Source organism: Pygocentrus nattereri, chromosome 19 (assembly GCF_015220715.1).
Source record: "Pygocentrus nattereri isolate fPygNat1 chromosome 19, fPygNat1.pri, whole genome shotgun sequence".
NCBI lineage: Eukaryota > Metazoa > Chordata > Actinopteri > Characiformes > Serrasalmidae > Pygocentrus > Pygocentrus nattereri.
In genome coordinates, this window is record NC_051229.1 from 31779400 (window position 1) to 31796519 (window position 17120).

Genomic DNA, 17120 nt, shown 5'->3' on the forward strand with positions numbered 1-17120 from the left:
AAAAGAAACGGCCCAAAATTACGAAAGACATTTGGTTCCATTGACTTACATTAAACGTAAAGTAAGCTTTTTCCCTCTGCTGTGAAGTTACCATTTTAGAGATACAAGGTTTTGTTCTGACAGCAGTGACATGTTGGAGCAACAGAGTGTCGGTGCTGGACTGACCTGCCTGTTGTTTAGGCTCATTTCCTACTGAAAACATGTTTGTGCATTATGGAGCAGAAAATACGACAATGAAGGCCTGCGGTTGGCAGCTGAAAAAGTACGGCAAACAACTACACTTTAAAAACTGAACTGGTTTCTTCAGTCTTGAGAAGATTATCCAGTGTTGTTAAAAGGAAAGGTGATGTTGCACTGTGGTAAACAAGCTCCTACCTACATTTTTTGGAACATATTGCACACATCATATGTGCAATGAGCTTATATATACAGGGTGGCACAGTGGCACTGTGTGTAGTGCAAGAAGGGTCTGGGTTCAATTCCCCGGCCAGGCGACCAAGGTCCTTTCTGTGTGGAGTTTGCATGTTCTCCCTGTGTCGGTGTGGATTTCCTCCCACAGTCCAAAGACATGCAGTCAGGCTAACTGGAGATGCCAAATTGCCCTGAATATGAATCTGTGTGTCTGCCTTGTGAAGGACTGGTGACCTGTCCAGAGTGTTTCTTGCCTTCTGACCAATGACTTCTGGGATAGGCTCCAGCACCCCCATTGACCCAGGAGGATAAGCGGCTTATATTTACCAAGAAAACAATAAAATTCCTAAGGTTAAACATGAAATGTGACCATCTTTTACTGTTTTTAATTGAATACAGCTCAAGCAGACTTTACTGCTCGCCGCTTTCAGTTTCCGTTAGCATTCCACATCCTGTCCTAACTTTTTTGAAACTGAGGTTTGTACCAAAACAACATGGAAAAATGTTGGACAGAAACAATTCCGAGATGCAGATTACGCTTTGGGGAAAAATCACCATCAGTGACTGTAGCTTCACACCACCTTCTAGGACAGCAAAAGACTGCATGTGTGTGTGCGCGTGTGACCCCTTGCTGCCTCCCACAGCATGCAAATCTGTGTGTTTGAGTGAACTGCAGCTCAACCCTCACTCCCCCACTCCAGCTCGCTGCAGACGTACAGCTCAGATTTCCACAGAAAACTCCACTTTTAAAGAAACAGGCCTCAGAACACAGGCCAAACATGCATAGCGCACGTGCTAAATATGCTAGCGCCTTGGAGCTAAAGTCCTGGAGCACTCTTTTACTGACAAATCCCATGGTTCTTAGTCGCAGCACAGAACAGCTGCCACAAGTCACGAAAATAACCCATAATCGTAGTAATAAATGCTCTTTTTCCAGCACTTCTTATGCTTTGCAAGGGGAGATTAGCAAAGCATTGGGAATTTGAACAGTGCACACTTAAAAAAGATGGTTCTTCAAGGGTTCTTCAGTAAATACAATGTTCTATTTAGAACCATGAGTTCTAGACAGAACCAATGCATGCTTTGCATGACGAATGGTTCTTTAGATTGATGGATATGGTTCTGAATAGCACCAAAAAGGGTTCCTGTTACAAGCTTGACATTGTAACAATGGCAGAACCCTTTTTGCTGCTATGCAGAAGCATTTCGCCAGGTCAAGGAACCATTTCAGCATGAAGCGGTTCTACATGGAATTCATGGTTCTAAACAGAACCATTGCCTTTACCGGAGAACCCTTGAAGAACCGTCTTTTTTAAGCACATAGACTACTTGCATGAAAAGTTCATAAGTAACATCACATTCCAACAAATTATGCAATATGAAGTAAAAAGAAACACAAAATAAACTAAGCCAATGCTAAACAAAAAAAAGGCACAAATCATAGAATATGAAATAAAAATAAGAGTCAATAAGCTAAGCAAAAGCTTTTCTAAACAAATGTCCTTTTAATCTAGCTTGAGTTTCTAATATTCTTTGGGAATCAAGTCACCTTCTGCCTCTTGTGAACATGCACGAAAAACAAAACAATACTTGTGCTCGTGGTACAGCGTGTGCAGAGCTGTTCTCAAATCTAATAAAGCTCCAGTAATGAGGGTTCCTCCTGTGGGGAGGCAACTCGCTCTCCCTTAAAATCCATTCAGACACAGAGAGTGAATTCCACTGGCCTGACGCAGACAATGAGGACTGAGAAACTGAGAGACGCAGAGGCCCTTCTGTCTAAAGTACAGACAATTGTAGGGCTGATTATTTTTATATGCAATTAATCTTGTGTATCTTATTCCTCGTTTGACCAAACGAATCATTATGCTTTCACTATTTGTCACTGCGCCACCATTATTCAAAGTTAAAGCAGAGCCAGCTTAAAGGGAACTTGGCCACTTCCTATTTCTCCTATTACATCAAAACTATACCATGACTGCAAGCAAGACCTCCATGAATGGGTGTGAAAGGGGTCACATGGCTAAAAATGTTAATGAAAGAGTTTTCTTGGGATTTCTGTTCAGTTTAAACTGTATTAGGGGGTTGTATTTGTATCTATTTGCCCGAGCAAGGATGGCGGGGCGAGAAGGAGAACCTTGAGGGAGTGGTGGACAGCCTCACGTTCAATCCTGAGGACAGTGACAGGAAGGCAGAGTTCAGGACTTGTGCACCGCATTCATGCCTCTTGTTGTAGTTGTCGTTCTCTTGCTCTCTCTCGCAACTGATGTCTTCCTCCTGTTGTCATTTGCAGGCTTCGTTAGTGTACGAGGCTCAAGCGCCGCCTTCCTGCCCTCTGTCACATCTGTCACCAAGTCCTGCCAAACACTGGGCAATAAGCTGCTTGCGTTACAGCTAGGGGGAGCTAACTGCAGGGCGAGCTGGTCAGCTCATCGGCCAAGTTAGGCTGATCGACGTGTTCTACGTCTCACGAATAAAAATGAACAGGATGAATGTCTTAGCGGTGGGTTCATGAGATCCTTCTTGTGCAGATTCATGGCAACCTGCATGCTAATAGCGCTCCCAGCTGGAGCGACCTCAGACTGCAAGTGATTAACAAAGCCAGTGCCTACATGCTTTACGTGCTTACAACGTCTTCTGACATTTTAACAGAGTCACTCTGGAATTTAGTTTATTATTATAGCAGACACTTAAAAATGATGGTTCTTCAAGGGTGCTTTAGTCAGGAAAAGTTATTTGCACTGTGAAAGTGTTCTTCTGGCTGATGGAGAATGTGCTGTGGATGGTTCTATATAAAACCTGGCAGAAAATGGTTCTATATAGCAGCAAACAGGGTTCTTTTATTCTAACAATGTCAGGCTTGTTACAGTAGAAGAGCCCTTTTTGGAGCTATACAGAACCCTTTTCAGAAAGGTTCTATATAGAACCATCTCCAGCACATTCTCCATCAGCCAGAAGAACACTTTCATGATTTAATCATGTAAAGGGTTCAATGAGTGTTCATAGTTCCATATAGAACCATTTTATTTACCATTGTCTCTAGACCACCAAACCAACCTGGAACACATTATTAAGCAGCAGTTCTCTCAAAAAATTGTCTATGCCTTTAATTTTTTCTTTTGCAGTGCAACAAAAAACTGATATCGCCCCCTATGCTTCCTGTAGTTAATCGCAATCTGTCAGAATCAGCATTACAGAGCAGTGTTGACTAATCATTGCAACCTGGGTGTTTGTCCAAAAGAATATGGATCTATATTTTTTTACTTATATTTATTTAATAGAATACAGCAGCTGGCATTAACACCCCAAAACTGTTTGTACTCTCTTTCCATTAAAGTTAAGAACATTCTTGCCTTTTCCTGTAAAATTACCATGGATATAGATATATGTTTTCTAATTTTACTTCATTTTTTTCTATAATATTATCATTTTTTGTCACACATGTCCAAATATACAGATGCTTCTATCAGTGTTTGGGCTGCTGTGCACCGCATCCAGCCTGCAGGTTCATCATTTAAAGCCACCAGTTTACAGTTCAGGGATCGGCCCAGAGAACACATGTTGGTTAAAGATGTAGCTAGCGTGGGGCTAATGATTGCTTCCAGCAGGACTAGCAAAGCTCGCTGGGCTAATTACCTCCGATAAAATCAATCTGACCTTGGCTTTGCGTTCCTCCACGCTCTTGACAGGGCCTGGCGGAAAACTTGAAAACAAGAGTGTTTACACTCCGCGCAAGCAAACAAAAGCCTGTCACTCCTCCAAACAAGCACTTTTTCTGGATTAACTGCACTTAAAAGGCATTTTACAAGTGTGCAGCGAAATCGCCAGTGCCCAGTCAACACCGCGTTAAACAGTTCTCCACTGTACACTACATTCAAGTTCATTTAATGCTGGTACTTTATCTTCTGTAGGGTCATTTTAAAGCGATATTTCAGCATTTCACAGTGTTCTCCCTTTTCCCCACATGCTGCAGTGTTCAGTCTTAGTCTGGTGGTGCCAGATGTTATCTCGTAATGGTGATGTTGGGGGACAACAATAAGAGACTGTGAGCTAAATGTAGGTGGGAAAGTAAGTGGGAACAAACAGTGAAATTTCTAAACTAATCCAAGGCAGAGCTTGCACCGGGGGAAGGAGGGAGTGTGGGGGGGGGGGGGCAATGGTGCGCTCATCGTTGTTAGCCCATGGATGTAACGTCAGTTAGCAAGGCTTAAAAAGCTGTACTTGTCCTATGAACAAAGACCAGATTACGTACAGTATAATATATATATAAAAAAGAAAAACTGTTCCATTAGCTAAAAATAGGGTTGCCAGATGGCTTCTACAGTTTCTGGACAAAAAAAATGTATAAAAAACCCAAAAATAGTCTGATATTACAAAATAATACAGCATTTAAACAACATGGCATTAATAATAAGCTTCTTGGTACGCTGTCCACTGATGTCCTGCATTCGAAAACTTTGCACATAGGTATTTAAGGTCTTGATGGATGGAGCGGTTGGGCTTTTATGTAGTTATTTTAACATTGTGGTGAAGAAACAAAAGATTTGAAGGAAATTTTAGTAACATACACTATATTTCCAGAGGTATTCGCTCGACTGCCTCCACACGCACATAAAATTGAGTGAGATCCCATTCTTATTCCATAGGGTTTAATATGATGTCGGCCCACCCTTTGCAGCTATAACAGCTTCAACTCTTCTGGGAAGGCTTTCAACAAGGTTTAGGTTCTTGCAGAAGCACTTTCCCTTGTGAGGTGCACTTGTGAGGTCAGACACTGATACTGGATGAGAAGACCTGGCTCGCAGTCTCTGTTCTAATTCATCCCAAAGGAGTTCTCTGGTCACTCCAGAGAACACGTCTCCACTGGCGGTGCTTTACGCTACTTCATTCAATGTTTTGCATTGCACGTGGGGTTGTAAGGCTTGGATGCAGCTGCTCGGTCCTGGAAACCCATTCCATGAAGCTCTCTACAGTATTTCTGAGCTGATCTGAAGGCCACATGAAGTTTGGAGGTCTGTAGCGATTGACTCTGCAGAAAGTTGGCGACCTCTGCGCACTATGCCCCTCAGCATCCACTGACCCCGCTCTGTCATTTTACGTGGCCGATCACTTCATGGCTGAGTTGCTGTCGTTCCCAATCGCTTCCACTTTCTTATAATCCCACTGACAGTTGACTGTGGAATATTTAGTAGTGAGGAAATTTCACAACTGGACTTGCTGCACAGGTGGCGTCCGATCACGCTACCACGCTGGAATTCACTGAGCTCCTGAGAGCGACCCATTCTTTCACTAATGTCTGTAGAAGCAGTCTGCAGGCCTAGGGGCTCGGCTTTATACACCTGTGGCCATGGAAGTGATTGGAACACCTGAATTCAATGATTTGGATGGGTGAGTGAATACAAAATGTCTGGAAAAAGAAAGCATAACTACTGTGCATCTTATTTCCATGACCTTCAGAGCTTCCACAAACAACAGTGTTTAATGATTAGTGTTAATGATTTTTAATGCATTGAACATGATTACATATCAATCTCATGCAATGAGAAAGGCAAATGATTGGCAGTTATACTGCAAGTATGACTATTTCTCATTCAAATTTTAAAAACGAGTTCTTTTATAGGGTGTGCAAAAGGGACATTCTAATTTTGTATCAGCGCAGAACTATTTACAGTGAGTAATGCCATGTGAACTGGGTTACCTGCTCTATGAACACACATCTATTACATCAGTAATAAACTTATTATTAAATTATAAACCACTAACTGGGTGATTTTAAATAGAATGGAATAAAATGTACATCTATTTGAAAGCTAATTGGACGTGGAAGAAGTTCAGCTGTTTATTCATTTAATATTAACAACTTTGTCCACGGCCAAAGCACTTTGTCCTCCATCACATCCAACCAAAACACACCTTATTTGGCAGAGGTGGACGAAGTAGACAAATCATGTATTCGAGTTAAAGTAGAAACATCCAAAGTAAAATATTACTCCAGTAAAAGTAGAAGTTCCTCCCTTTAGACCTAAACCTGAGTAAAAGTACCAAAGTATTTACCTTCAAATGTACTTAAGTATAAAGTAAAAGTACTAAAAGAGTAATTATGGCTCTGATGTCCTGTTATCATTTTTATAACAAGACTCGCTTCATGAACTCATTTCAGGTGAAAGTCCTCCAGCGTCTCTCTTGGTAAACCAGTCTTTTAATAGAACGTCATTAATTAGTGATGCTGACGTCTATTAAAATGATCATAAGCACAAAACACTGAAGGTAAACAGTTTCCATCAGGGAGAACCGAGTGGCTCTGAAATCACTTTTTACACACAAGCAAAGTTTCAGTTTCAGATTTATTTACAACTTAGTTCCAAGTTTAAGTTGAATAAAAACTGGCTTTAAACTCAGGATCACAGATGAGCTCCTTTACTATGTTGATCTGTAGGCCTCTGTTCATAAACATAAACCAGCCCAAACTAATTTACTATAAAATGAAATGGTGTTTGTAGAAATTCAGAAAAAAGCCGCGTCAGTCTCGACTGCATATGTGGACATATTTCTATATTGTGCTCTATTTACACAAAGTTAGGTTAGTTCATCATTTATGTTGAAAAGACTCTCCCAAAGTTTTACGCTGCTGCGCTGACGTTGAACCGTGTGCTGCACTGGGTCGGTATGACCAACAGGTCAAAACCAGCTCTAAACAAAGTGACCGCTGGGCCCTGATTGGTGCTCTGGCTTTGCGCTTCTTTCGTTTTGACATGTTACGTTTTTATACACACAGAAACCAAAAGGAACGACAGATTTCTCAAAATGTAGCGGAGGAAAAAGTCAGATATTAGACTCTGAAATGTAGTGGAGTGAAAGGAAAAAGTCGCCCTAAATAGAAAAACGTCAGTAAAATACTAATAAAGTGTTTCAGTACAGTAACAAAAAGCAGTAGTTGCAGCCCAAATTTCTTCTGCAGTTAGGCCATTCTTACAGATAATAGATTATTATTGGCAGTATATCAATGTTTCGTGTGTTTTAAAACTCACTTTAGACTAGACTAAGTGCAAACTATGTACTCTGGGGTCAAGAGTCACATTCTTGAAGCCGTAGTTTTCCACAGCGCACTGTACGGTACACCGCCAAACTTCTAAACATGCTCACAGTGTGAGGAAGATCAAAGCGTGGGTGAGGGAAAACTCCGCTGGGGGGATGACATCAAATATCCCCAGTGAACGACTTCAGAGGACCAAGGTCCAGCTTTGTTTTATTCCCACGCAGCAGCACGTCTCAGTGCTACGTACCATGACCGGCTAGCATACACTTACATGCTGCATTAGGATCATATCAAGCTACTGCAAGAGGAAAGCAACCTTGGTCAGTTATCACTAAGGAAGTGGTGGGAAAGGCCACTTTCTCAGAACAATGCTATCGGCCTAAGCTGATGCAGCACTGCCCAGTGTTATTAGACCTACAGTAGCCAGCTTAGCTCGACATTCTTTTCAGTACTGAGTAAGGCCGGATGAGTCACCCAGGAGCATATGAGTGCGCATAGTTTTCCAGCAGCGGCAGACAACGAGGCAGCGGACGTACATTAACGCAATCCCACCACGCTGGAATTCTCTGTCTTAATAAACAGAAGGCTTCCTGAGCCTGTCTGATGTTTGGCTATTTGCAGTGCTGGAGTCCCTCATGGGACAAACCCAGGCCGCATGCAGTGTGTAGGATAAGCAAACACCCGCAAATCCTTATTTTATAGTTTATGCTCTTTGCACTGAACTGCATCCTTCTATTCTTGCAACTCGCCATTGCCTTAAATCACCAAGTGATGGCCAAGATTACATCTGTCTGAAGTGCAACGGGGAGCAATGAGGCCAGTGAGCGCATGAACAAATGTTTCTCATTCGAAAGTCATTGCACTAATCCAGGAGCGTTCAACTCTGCTCCTATAAGGCTGGCGTCCAGAGACTTTGGCGATTCCCATCCTTACATACTCACTAAACCTGGCAATTGATAGATGAGAAAAATCAGGTCTGTTTAGCAAAGAAAACACCAAACTGTGCTGGACACTGGCCGTACAGGACTAGACCTGAGGACCTCTGGACTAAACCTACAACAAAGCCACTTGTCCAAAAGCCATGGTTTCTAAGAGGTTATTCAGTTTCCGTTGAATTCCTTAATGTGCAAAATTCAGAAACCACCTAACACTGATTCATTTCCAGTCAGAATGGCCATTGAGTGCAAGGTATTCAATTTTTTATTTTAGTTGGTTTTATTTTCTGCTTCTCACAATCCAAGTAATCCCGAACACATTTAACAATGGTAAGACCTGGACTCTGGAGTGGTCCGTCATTTCCTTTTCTCAGTGAGGGCTTTTTGGCAGCTACACATCCTTTCAGACCCATAGAGTCATCTTCTCACAGTGGAAGGATGGACAGAAACACCTGTGGATGTTTTCAGATCTGAAGCAGTTTGATTTTCTCTTCTCTCTCAAACATGACAGCTTTAAGTGCTGTTTAGCTGATGGGGACAGTCTTGCTGGTCTACCAGGTCTTGCACGGTTGTTAAGATTCTCAGTTTCTCTTGATCATTTTTTTTAAGTCCAGTTTTGTTTTCCTCTGACCTTCCCCTTCGTTTATCTAATCTCATCCCTATTTCACCTGAAAAGAGAGTAACCTGTATTAAACGGTTGTTTTGGCTAGAAATGAAATACCCTGACTTTTGGACAGTAGTGTACTTTTCTGCAGAGACAGCTGGATGCTCACTATAGAGTTGGGTGGAGTGGAACCAGGTTGACAGTACTGCCATTACGAGATCACAGTTGGGGGCAACCATGGTCATTTTTGAGCTAAATGTGCGTGGGAACATGGACTTTTAGTGAGTGAAATTTAAACCCAATCCAGTGCTTTGTGAAGGCAGAGCGATGGCGTGCTTGTCAACACAGTTCGACAGGCAACAAGCCAGCTGTTTAGCCCATGGATGCTACGTGACTTAGCATGGCTGAAAAGTCTCCCAAAAAACTGGGTGGATAGATGTGTGTCAGCTGTGTGCACAATAACAAAACAGGCTGTTTTCTTACTACGCTTTTAAGACTGATATATGTAAATAAACTCTGCTCTAATTGGCTGAGGCCTTCAGTAATGAAACGGGGCACAATATACTAAAAAAGCAGTCCATGTATAGAAACAGCATATAATGTTAAGTCTGCTTTGTGCTAAAGTGCTACAGGCTGGTCTAAAAATGTGTTCATGGTTGTGACATCACAACCACGACAGATTCAAATCAAGCTGTTTTTGCACATATACAAAGCAAAGTCAATAGTATGCTTTAACATTTTAACCTCTTAAAATTCCAGGCCTATTGCATACTAAGGCTTATTACTCAATAACTACAGGGACCAGAAGTTGGCTGAGTTATTCTTAGGTTATAGAAGTGTGTAATAAAACCTTGGGCCATGGGCAATTAAGGGGTTAACAATGCACACACAGGACTTTAAACGTTTATTTATAAAAAGTAAAGAAAGTTTGCTGCTGGCCCTTTTAAGAAAAGCATTTCATTTGAAAAAGGCAAAGTTGGTTATCTTCTGTCAAAACCGGTGTTTACAATGATAGCAGTGCAACTCCGCAGCCAGCAAAGCACAGGCTGAGGGAAGTTTACGCCGTGCAGGGTTAAGCGTTTCTCTTCCCTCCCGCTGACACGAGAATAAGCGGCCATAAATCAGCATCTCCGAAGCCGTCGGTCATAGAGCTACTCCGACATTGCTGCGGGTGGACGGCGGGTAGACAGAGACTGGGGTGAGCCCTGCGCCGCATGGGGGCAGCGAGATGGACTCCAGCCTGCAACCACACACACATACACATACCGCAGCCTGGCTCCCAGCAGGCCCTCCCAGGAGAAGAAACCTCCGCCCTCAACACGCTACACACACACTCTCTCTGCCCTCCACACACTCCATACGCTCTCCGCCCCCCTGCCGGGCCGCTCCAGGCTCCACATACACCAGACTGTTATTGTTGTTTCAGGGATGAGAAGGCAGGCGGCTTTTGCTGTTCTTCTGGCGACAACACATTGAGCAAGGACACAGTGAGTTTAGCAATAAACTACAGGCCAAAAGTTTGGAAGCAGCACTAACTTTGTGGAAAATAAACATGAAGGACTACTATCTTTACTGACCCGGTGAAACCCAGGCTTATTCAGGGTTATTCCGTAACTACAGGGGCTTCAATGTAAACTGGTGGAGCTATTCTTAGGTTATATAAGTGTGTACTAATAACATTTGGGCCCACCAGCACAAAGGATTTAACTAAATATCTGTGCATCAATCCAGATGGTAGAATTTGAATAATAGCATGGATTCACTCATAAACAAAAGTCTATTTGTGTCCATGGTTCTGCTGTCAGGCTCAAACCGAATCTGGTTTTTTAACTGTAGGCTGGACTTGGGAGTTGACTGTATGTTCTAAGACTGGTATGAACAGTAAGAATGTATCACTGATATACAAATCAGTTCCCATGGCTACGCCACACCCATTTCCATGGTTACGTTTGTACTAAGTTCTGTGAAATTTTGCTGAATGCAAGAGGAAGGAACCTCTGTTGTCTGCATTCAGAACGTAGGTGAACAAGAAATTTGAAATGATGCATATTGCAGGTTTGTGGGTTTTGCAACACAACGTACAATTTTACCCCAAATTCAGTTATATCTGATACTACACCAATGATCAAGATGATTCACTGACAATAAAGCAGTTTTTATGAGCTGTGTCTACAGTTATATCGCTCAGCAAAATATCCTGTTATTGTATTGAATTCACAGTAGAGGTCTGCTGCTCAGCGGGCTCTGGATCAGAGTCGGGCCAGAGCCGGGCTCCTGTTTTTCTTATGAGTGATTTTTTTTATGTAGTACTTTTCTCTCTTTTTCTCTCTCTTTCTTAGAACGGTAGCTTAGTTCAGTATAGCTCTGGAGTTTAAGGAACTGGGAAAGATGTCCCTGAATGAAACCATGGATGATGTGAGTGATGTGTTGGTTCTACAGCTACAGACTGTAGCCCATCTGTTTCTCTGATACTGTTACCCCCTTTTACCCTGTTCTTCAGTGGTCAGGACCCCCATGGACTTCACACAGCAGGTACTATTTGTGTGGTGGATCATTATCAGCACTGCTGTAACACTGGCATGGTGGTGGTGGGTTAGTGTGTGTTGTGCTGGTACGAGTAGATCAGACACAGCAGTGCTGCTGGAGTTTTTAAGAAGGAGAATTATAGAAATGTAAAATACCAGTTTCTGTAACTCTTCAAAGCACTGTAAAACCGTGTCTGTTAACGTTAACATGTACAAGCCAATTTGGGTGGGTTTGGGTTTTAAATTTAGTGGTATCTGTCCAGCCGAGTCAGTTTCCAAGCGGGTCTGGCTCAGGCTTCAGTTTTATACCTCTGCAGGTTGTAAAGTTAATGTAAGACATTGCCACACATAACTTACTATTGTTTACCTAAATGAAGATCTCACTCCTGAAGCTGAAGTTAGAGACCTAACATCTACAGCGAGATTAAAAACAGCCCAGTGCAAATAGCTGAAGTTAGCTATGTAAATAACTAAGATGTTTACATGTGAGTGTGCGATTTGTAAAGCCCTATGATTTCTATGAAATGGAGATTTTGGACAGAATCGCAGAATTAATACATAAACATGAATTTCTGGTGTCAACATGGAAATGTGCCTCCTAAACAGCAACCTCCTCATTTAAACACTCCCAAATGAAATCTCCCCTGAGATGCTCTCCATCTACCAACACCGCTGACTCCGGACCAGGACTGCAGATTCAATTTTGAAAAACATGAAAAAGAAATTTGACTCAGAATCTCCGCTCAAAACGATGATCACAGTGACTGCTTTGTTTTCAATTGAAAAAAAAAAAAAAAACTCCAAAAAAAGGCCACATTTTTTTCCAGAAATAGTCAACAAGACAAAAAAAGGAGGGGGGAAAAAGAAAAGGCAGCCCAGTGACAGCTAATGAGGACCAGATGCCCTACCTTCGCTGGTAGCTGCATTCTTTGGAGCTTTGGTGGACGTCTGATCCGTACTTGAACTCAGGTCGGAGGAAATGCTGGAACTGGCCTTCCCTGCAATCAGAGAGAAACAGAAACATCCCCCCAGGACACGTCAGGACACCCACCGCAACACTGCTCACTGCCATGGCACATGTTAGTCATGATGAACAAAGAGAGAGGCGAAGAAGAAGGTGAAGAGAGAGAGAGAGAGAGAGAGAGAGAGAGATTTGGGTACACATGGCGCACAGGACACAAACAGTAGCCTACAAGCAAACACTACCAAAGCTCAACTGGTCATGATGCAACAACATTAAGGCTGATTTATGACTCTACTAAGAAGCATGCAAACATATTTGTGTTGGTGCTAGCAGAAGAGGTTCATGGGACAGCGTGCATGTAAGAGGTCAATAGCAACAATGTGCACAACTCTAAAATCTCTAGTACACGTTGCTCAAGTCTGCAGAGCTGAGTGTCAAGTGAACGCTGACTGGCTATCAGGAAGCTCTGGGGGAGCGAAGGGACCCAAACAATACTTGACCTGAACCAGAACAAGTGGAAAAAAGTCAAGGATCAGTAGGAGAAAAGAGACAGATCACACAGAGAGGAGCCCACGGAAGCTCCTAGACCTTCAGAAAAGGCCTCACGATTTCTGTGAACTAAAAAGTACTTGTCTGTAATTTTAGTTCATTCGGTAACACTTTATTTGGATGGTCCACTGTAGATGCTTATTAAATGTGCAGTATATCTTTGAGTAACATTCAGCTAAATATACATTAAATGCAAGTGAACTTTACGTTCAGTGTGAAAGAGTTCATTAACTATATCTCTAACACTAATCCAAACCCTAACCTTAACCTCAAGGCAAAACCTACACCTAATTCTAAGTCTAACCCTAACCATAAGTGCAAGCAGGATAATATTGACTCAAAGAATTATCGGTCACACTTTATTTGGATGGTCCATCATAGATGCTCTACAGATACCTACAGTGGTGGTTGAAAGTTTGTGAACCCTATAGAATTTTCTATATTTCTGCATAAATTTGACCTAAAACATCATCAGATTTTCACACAAGTCCTAAAAGTAGACAAAGAGAACCCAGTTAAACAAATGACACAAAAATGTTATACTTGGTCGTTTGTTTATTGAGGAAAATGATCCAATATTACATATTTGTGAGTGGCAAAAGAATGTGAACCTGTAGGATTAGCAGTTCATTTGAAGGTGTTTTCAATCAATGGGATGACAATCAGGTGTGAGAGGGCACCCTGTTTTATTTAAAGAACAGGGATCTATCAAAGTCTGCTCTTCACAACACATGTTTATGGAAGCGTATCATGGCCCAAACAAAGGAGATTTCTGAGGACCTCAGAAAAAGAGTTGTTGATGCTCATCAGGCTGGAAAAGGTTACAAAACCATCTCTAAAGAGTTTGGACTCCACCAATCCACAGTCAGACAGATTGTGTACAAATGGAGGAAATTCAAGACCATTGTTTCCCTCCCCAAGAGTGGTCGACCAACAAAGATCACTCCAAAAGCAAGGCGTGTAATAGTCGGCGAGGTCACTAAAGACCCCAGGGTAACTTCTAAGCAACTGAAGGCCTCTCTCACATTGGCTAATGTTAATGTTCATAAGTCCACCATCAGGACAACACTGAACCACAATGGTGTGCATAGCAGGGTTGCAAGGAGAAGCCACTGCTCTCCAAAAAGAACATTGCTGCTCATCTGCAGTTTGCTAAAGATCATGTGGACAAGCCAGAAGGCTATTGGAAGAATGTTTTGTGGACGGATGAGACCAAAATAGAACTTTTTGGTTTAAATGAAAAGCGTTATGTTTGGAGAAAGGAAAACACTGCATTCCTGCACAAGAACCATATCCCATCTTTGAAACATGGTGGTGGCAGTATCATGGTTTGGGCCTGTTTTGCTGCATCTGGGCCAGGACGGCTTACCATCATTGACGGAACAATGAATTCTGAATTATATCAGAGAATTCTAAAGGAAGCTATCAGGACATCTGTCCATGAACTGAATCTCAAGAGAAGGTGGGTCATGCAGCAAGACAACCACCCTAAGCACACAAGTCGTTCTACCAAAGAAGATTAAAGAAGAATAAAGTTAATGTTTTGGAAAGGCCAAGTCAAAGTTCTGACCTTAATCTCAACGAAATGTTGTGGAAGGACATGACACGAGCAGTTAATGTGAGGAAACCCGCCAACATCCCAGAGTTGAAGTTGTTCTGTACTGAGGAATGGGCTAAAATTCCTTCAAGCCGTTGTGCAGGACTGATCAACAGTTAACGGAAACATTTAGTTGCAGTTATTGCTGCACAGGGGAGCTCAGACCAGATACTGAAAGCAAAGGTTCACAGACTTTTGCCACTCACAAATATGTAACATTGGATCATTTTCCTCAATAAACAAAGGATCAAATATAATATTTTTGTGTCATTTGTTTAACTGGGTTCTCTTCATCTACAAGTTTCATCTACATCTAGAAAATTCTAAAGGGTTCACAAACTTTCAAGCACCATTGTAGGTATCTGTAGAGCATCTATGATGGACCATCCAAATAAAGTGTGACTGATAATTCTTTGAGTCAATATTATTCTGCTTGCACTTAAACTCTGCAAGTATTACAGAACAACTCTGGTTTCATTGTTAAGTTTTTAATGGAAACATAAGGAATAAATTCTTGAAGCATTCAGTGGAAAATCAGGAAATGTTTTGCTCCATGGTGTCTTGGTAGATATAGCTAAGCAAGCTCTCCTATTGGTTAGTTGTAGCTGAAGAGAAGTTATAATGCAGTAAATTAACCTTCAGCATTATAATGAAGTGACAAAGCAATCAACCAATCACACTTTAATTTCCGATTTTGTGAGAAAAAAAAAAAAACATCTGGGAGTCTGTGATACATCACAGACCGTGAATAGCCTAATCTGTGGCTTGTCAGAAATGGAAAACAGCATTAGCTTTATACCAGAACTCTACTGAGAAATATTTGCTAGTATGTCTGTCACAAGCTTCAAGTAAAATATGGAATGTCTTTTGGAAGCTTCAAATGTGTGTTTAATCCTAGAAATGCCAAAAAATGTAAGTGTGAATTGCCTTATACTGCAATCTCAGTTGGATACTAGCAGAAATTAGCATTATCATAAAGATGTTTTCCTGCATGTTTTGGTAAATTTTGACATGTATGGCTCGATTGAAGGCCGAGCTCTGTGTTGCACAAAAACAGTTATTTTCGATTTGCACTACTTACAAAATGTTATCAAAAGTCAAGACCATAAGCAGTTTTCAATATGCATTTTATCATGATATTTGCACCCAATACAACCAAATGGTGGAACTGGCCCGTAGTGACAATTTTAGATCATTTTCAGCATGACTGAAAAACACTAGCCAGTATATGACCAGCAAAAACAGCCTTGAACAGTAGAGGGGTGTGGCTACAAAAAGGCTCCGCCCATTGACTAAACTTTGTGTTTTAACACATAAAACCATGGGACAGCATTTTTTTTAAATTAAAAAAGTCATGATGAATCTAAATCTGAAACTAAAATCTTAAACTTTAAAAAGAGATTGCAAAAAATGTGAAAAATGTAGGCTTTGTTTTCACAAGTATACATTTAGGCCTTGGTGTCTGGGCCAGACACTTCTCAATAGAAAGTACCCTGTGAAACATACTTGTGTACATATCTAGCTTATTACTATCTCAATTTAAAAAATTATCAGAGTCACTGTCTGAGGTCTGAATGTGTTTTTTTTTACTGTGGGATAATGTTTGATGTTTGCCACTGTCAGCAAAACAATCCATATACTGAAAACATACATTATTTGAATTTTTTTATTGATATAAATTCTTGGTCATAGCACCCACTACTGTTCCAATTTAGATGAGGCTCACATGAATATCCATACATAACTTCCACACATGTTCACAGATTTGCAGGTGCAGGCCTTAACCTGACAACTTGGGTTGCAGGGCTGCACAACGCATTGCTTATTAACTGTAATCAAGTGAATTTCCATTAAATAGCATGACGTAAATTGTGTCGTGTCAATCGTAGGTTACTAGCTTCCATTTATTGTCAGCCATGTTTATATTCATATTGAGTCCTCCATAAGGACACCTTTAACATATTGTTTTGGTTAGTGTAGTGGTTAACACCTCTGCTGACTCTACACTGCAGACTGGGGTTCAATCCCCCGCCTTGACAAGCACCCTACACTATACCAATAAGAGTCCTTGGGCAAGACTCCAAACACTACCTTCACCTCCCTGAATCAAACCGTAAGTCGCTCTGGATAAGAGCATCAGCCAAATGCTGTAAATGTAAGGTGTATCACACTCGCACAACAGAACCGAAATACTATATTTTTTGCATATTGTGCCACCCAATCATACCAAATCAGCATCTTTTTCAGCTCATCAGAAACTTACGTAATCATCCCGACATCTCCTACAGACAGACTAAAAGAGCAGAAAGTCTGACCAACTACACCGAGCAGGAGGAGGGGATCCGTTTTGAAATCTTTTATTACACTGATGAAGTGGTTAAGTTTCATGCCTTTAACCATGCAAACCTTTCAACATGTGGGCCAAACTTCAAATCCCTGCTCTCATAACTGCAGAACATACACATTATCTGCACAGTAGTAAGAGAATAAGCCAGGAATGTT

At 41.5% G+C, this 17120-nt stretch overlaps 1 protein-coding gene across 2 annotated transcripts in view; it reads right to left on the minus strand.

Annotated features, from left to right (window-relative positions):
- The window catches only part of fbxl7 (F-box and leucine-rich repeat protein 7), a 76117-nt gene that overhangs the window by 48254 nt on the left and 10743 nt on the right, over positions 1 to 17120 (minus strand). Inside the window, exon 2 of one of the 2 annotated variants that reach the window (XM_017711383.2) lies at positions 12417 to 12506. The exons of the other annotated variant lie outside the window; for it this stretch is intronic. Within the exon in view, the coding sequence (XP_017566872.1) occupies positions 12417 to 12506 (90 nt within the window). The remainder of the gene's footprint in view (positions 1 to 12416; positions 12507 to 17120) is intronic. 2 annotated transcript variants of the gene reach the window in all.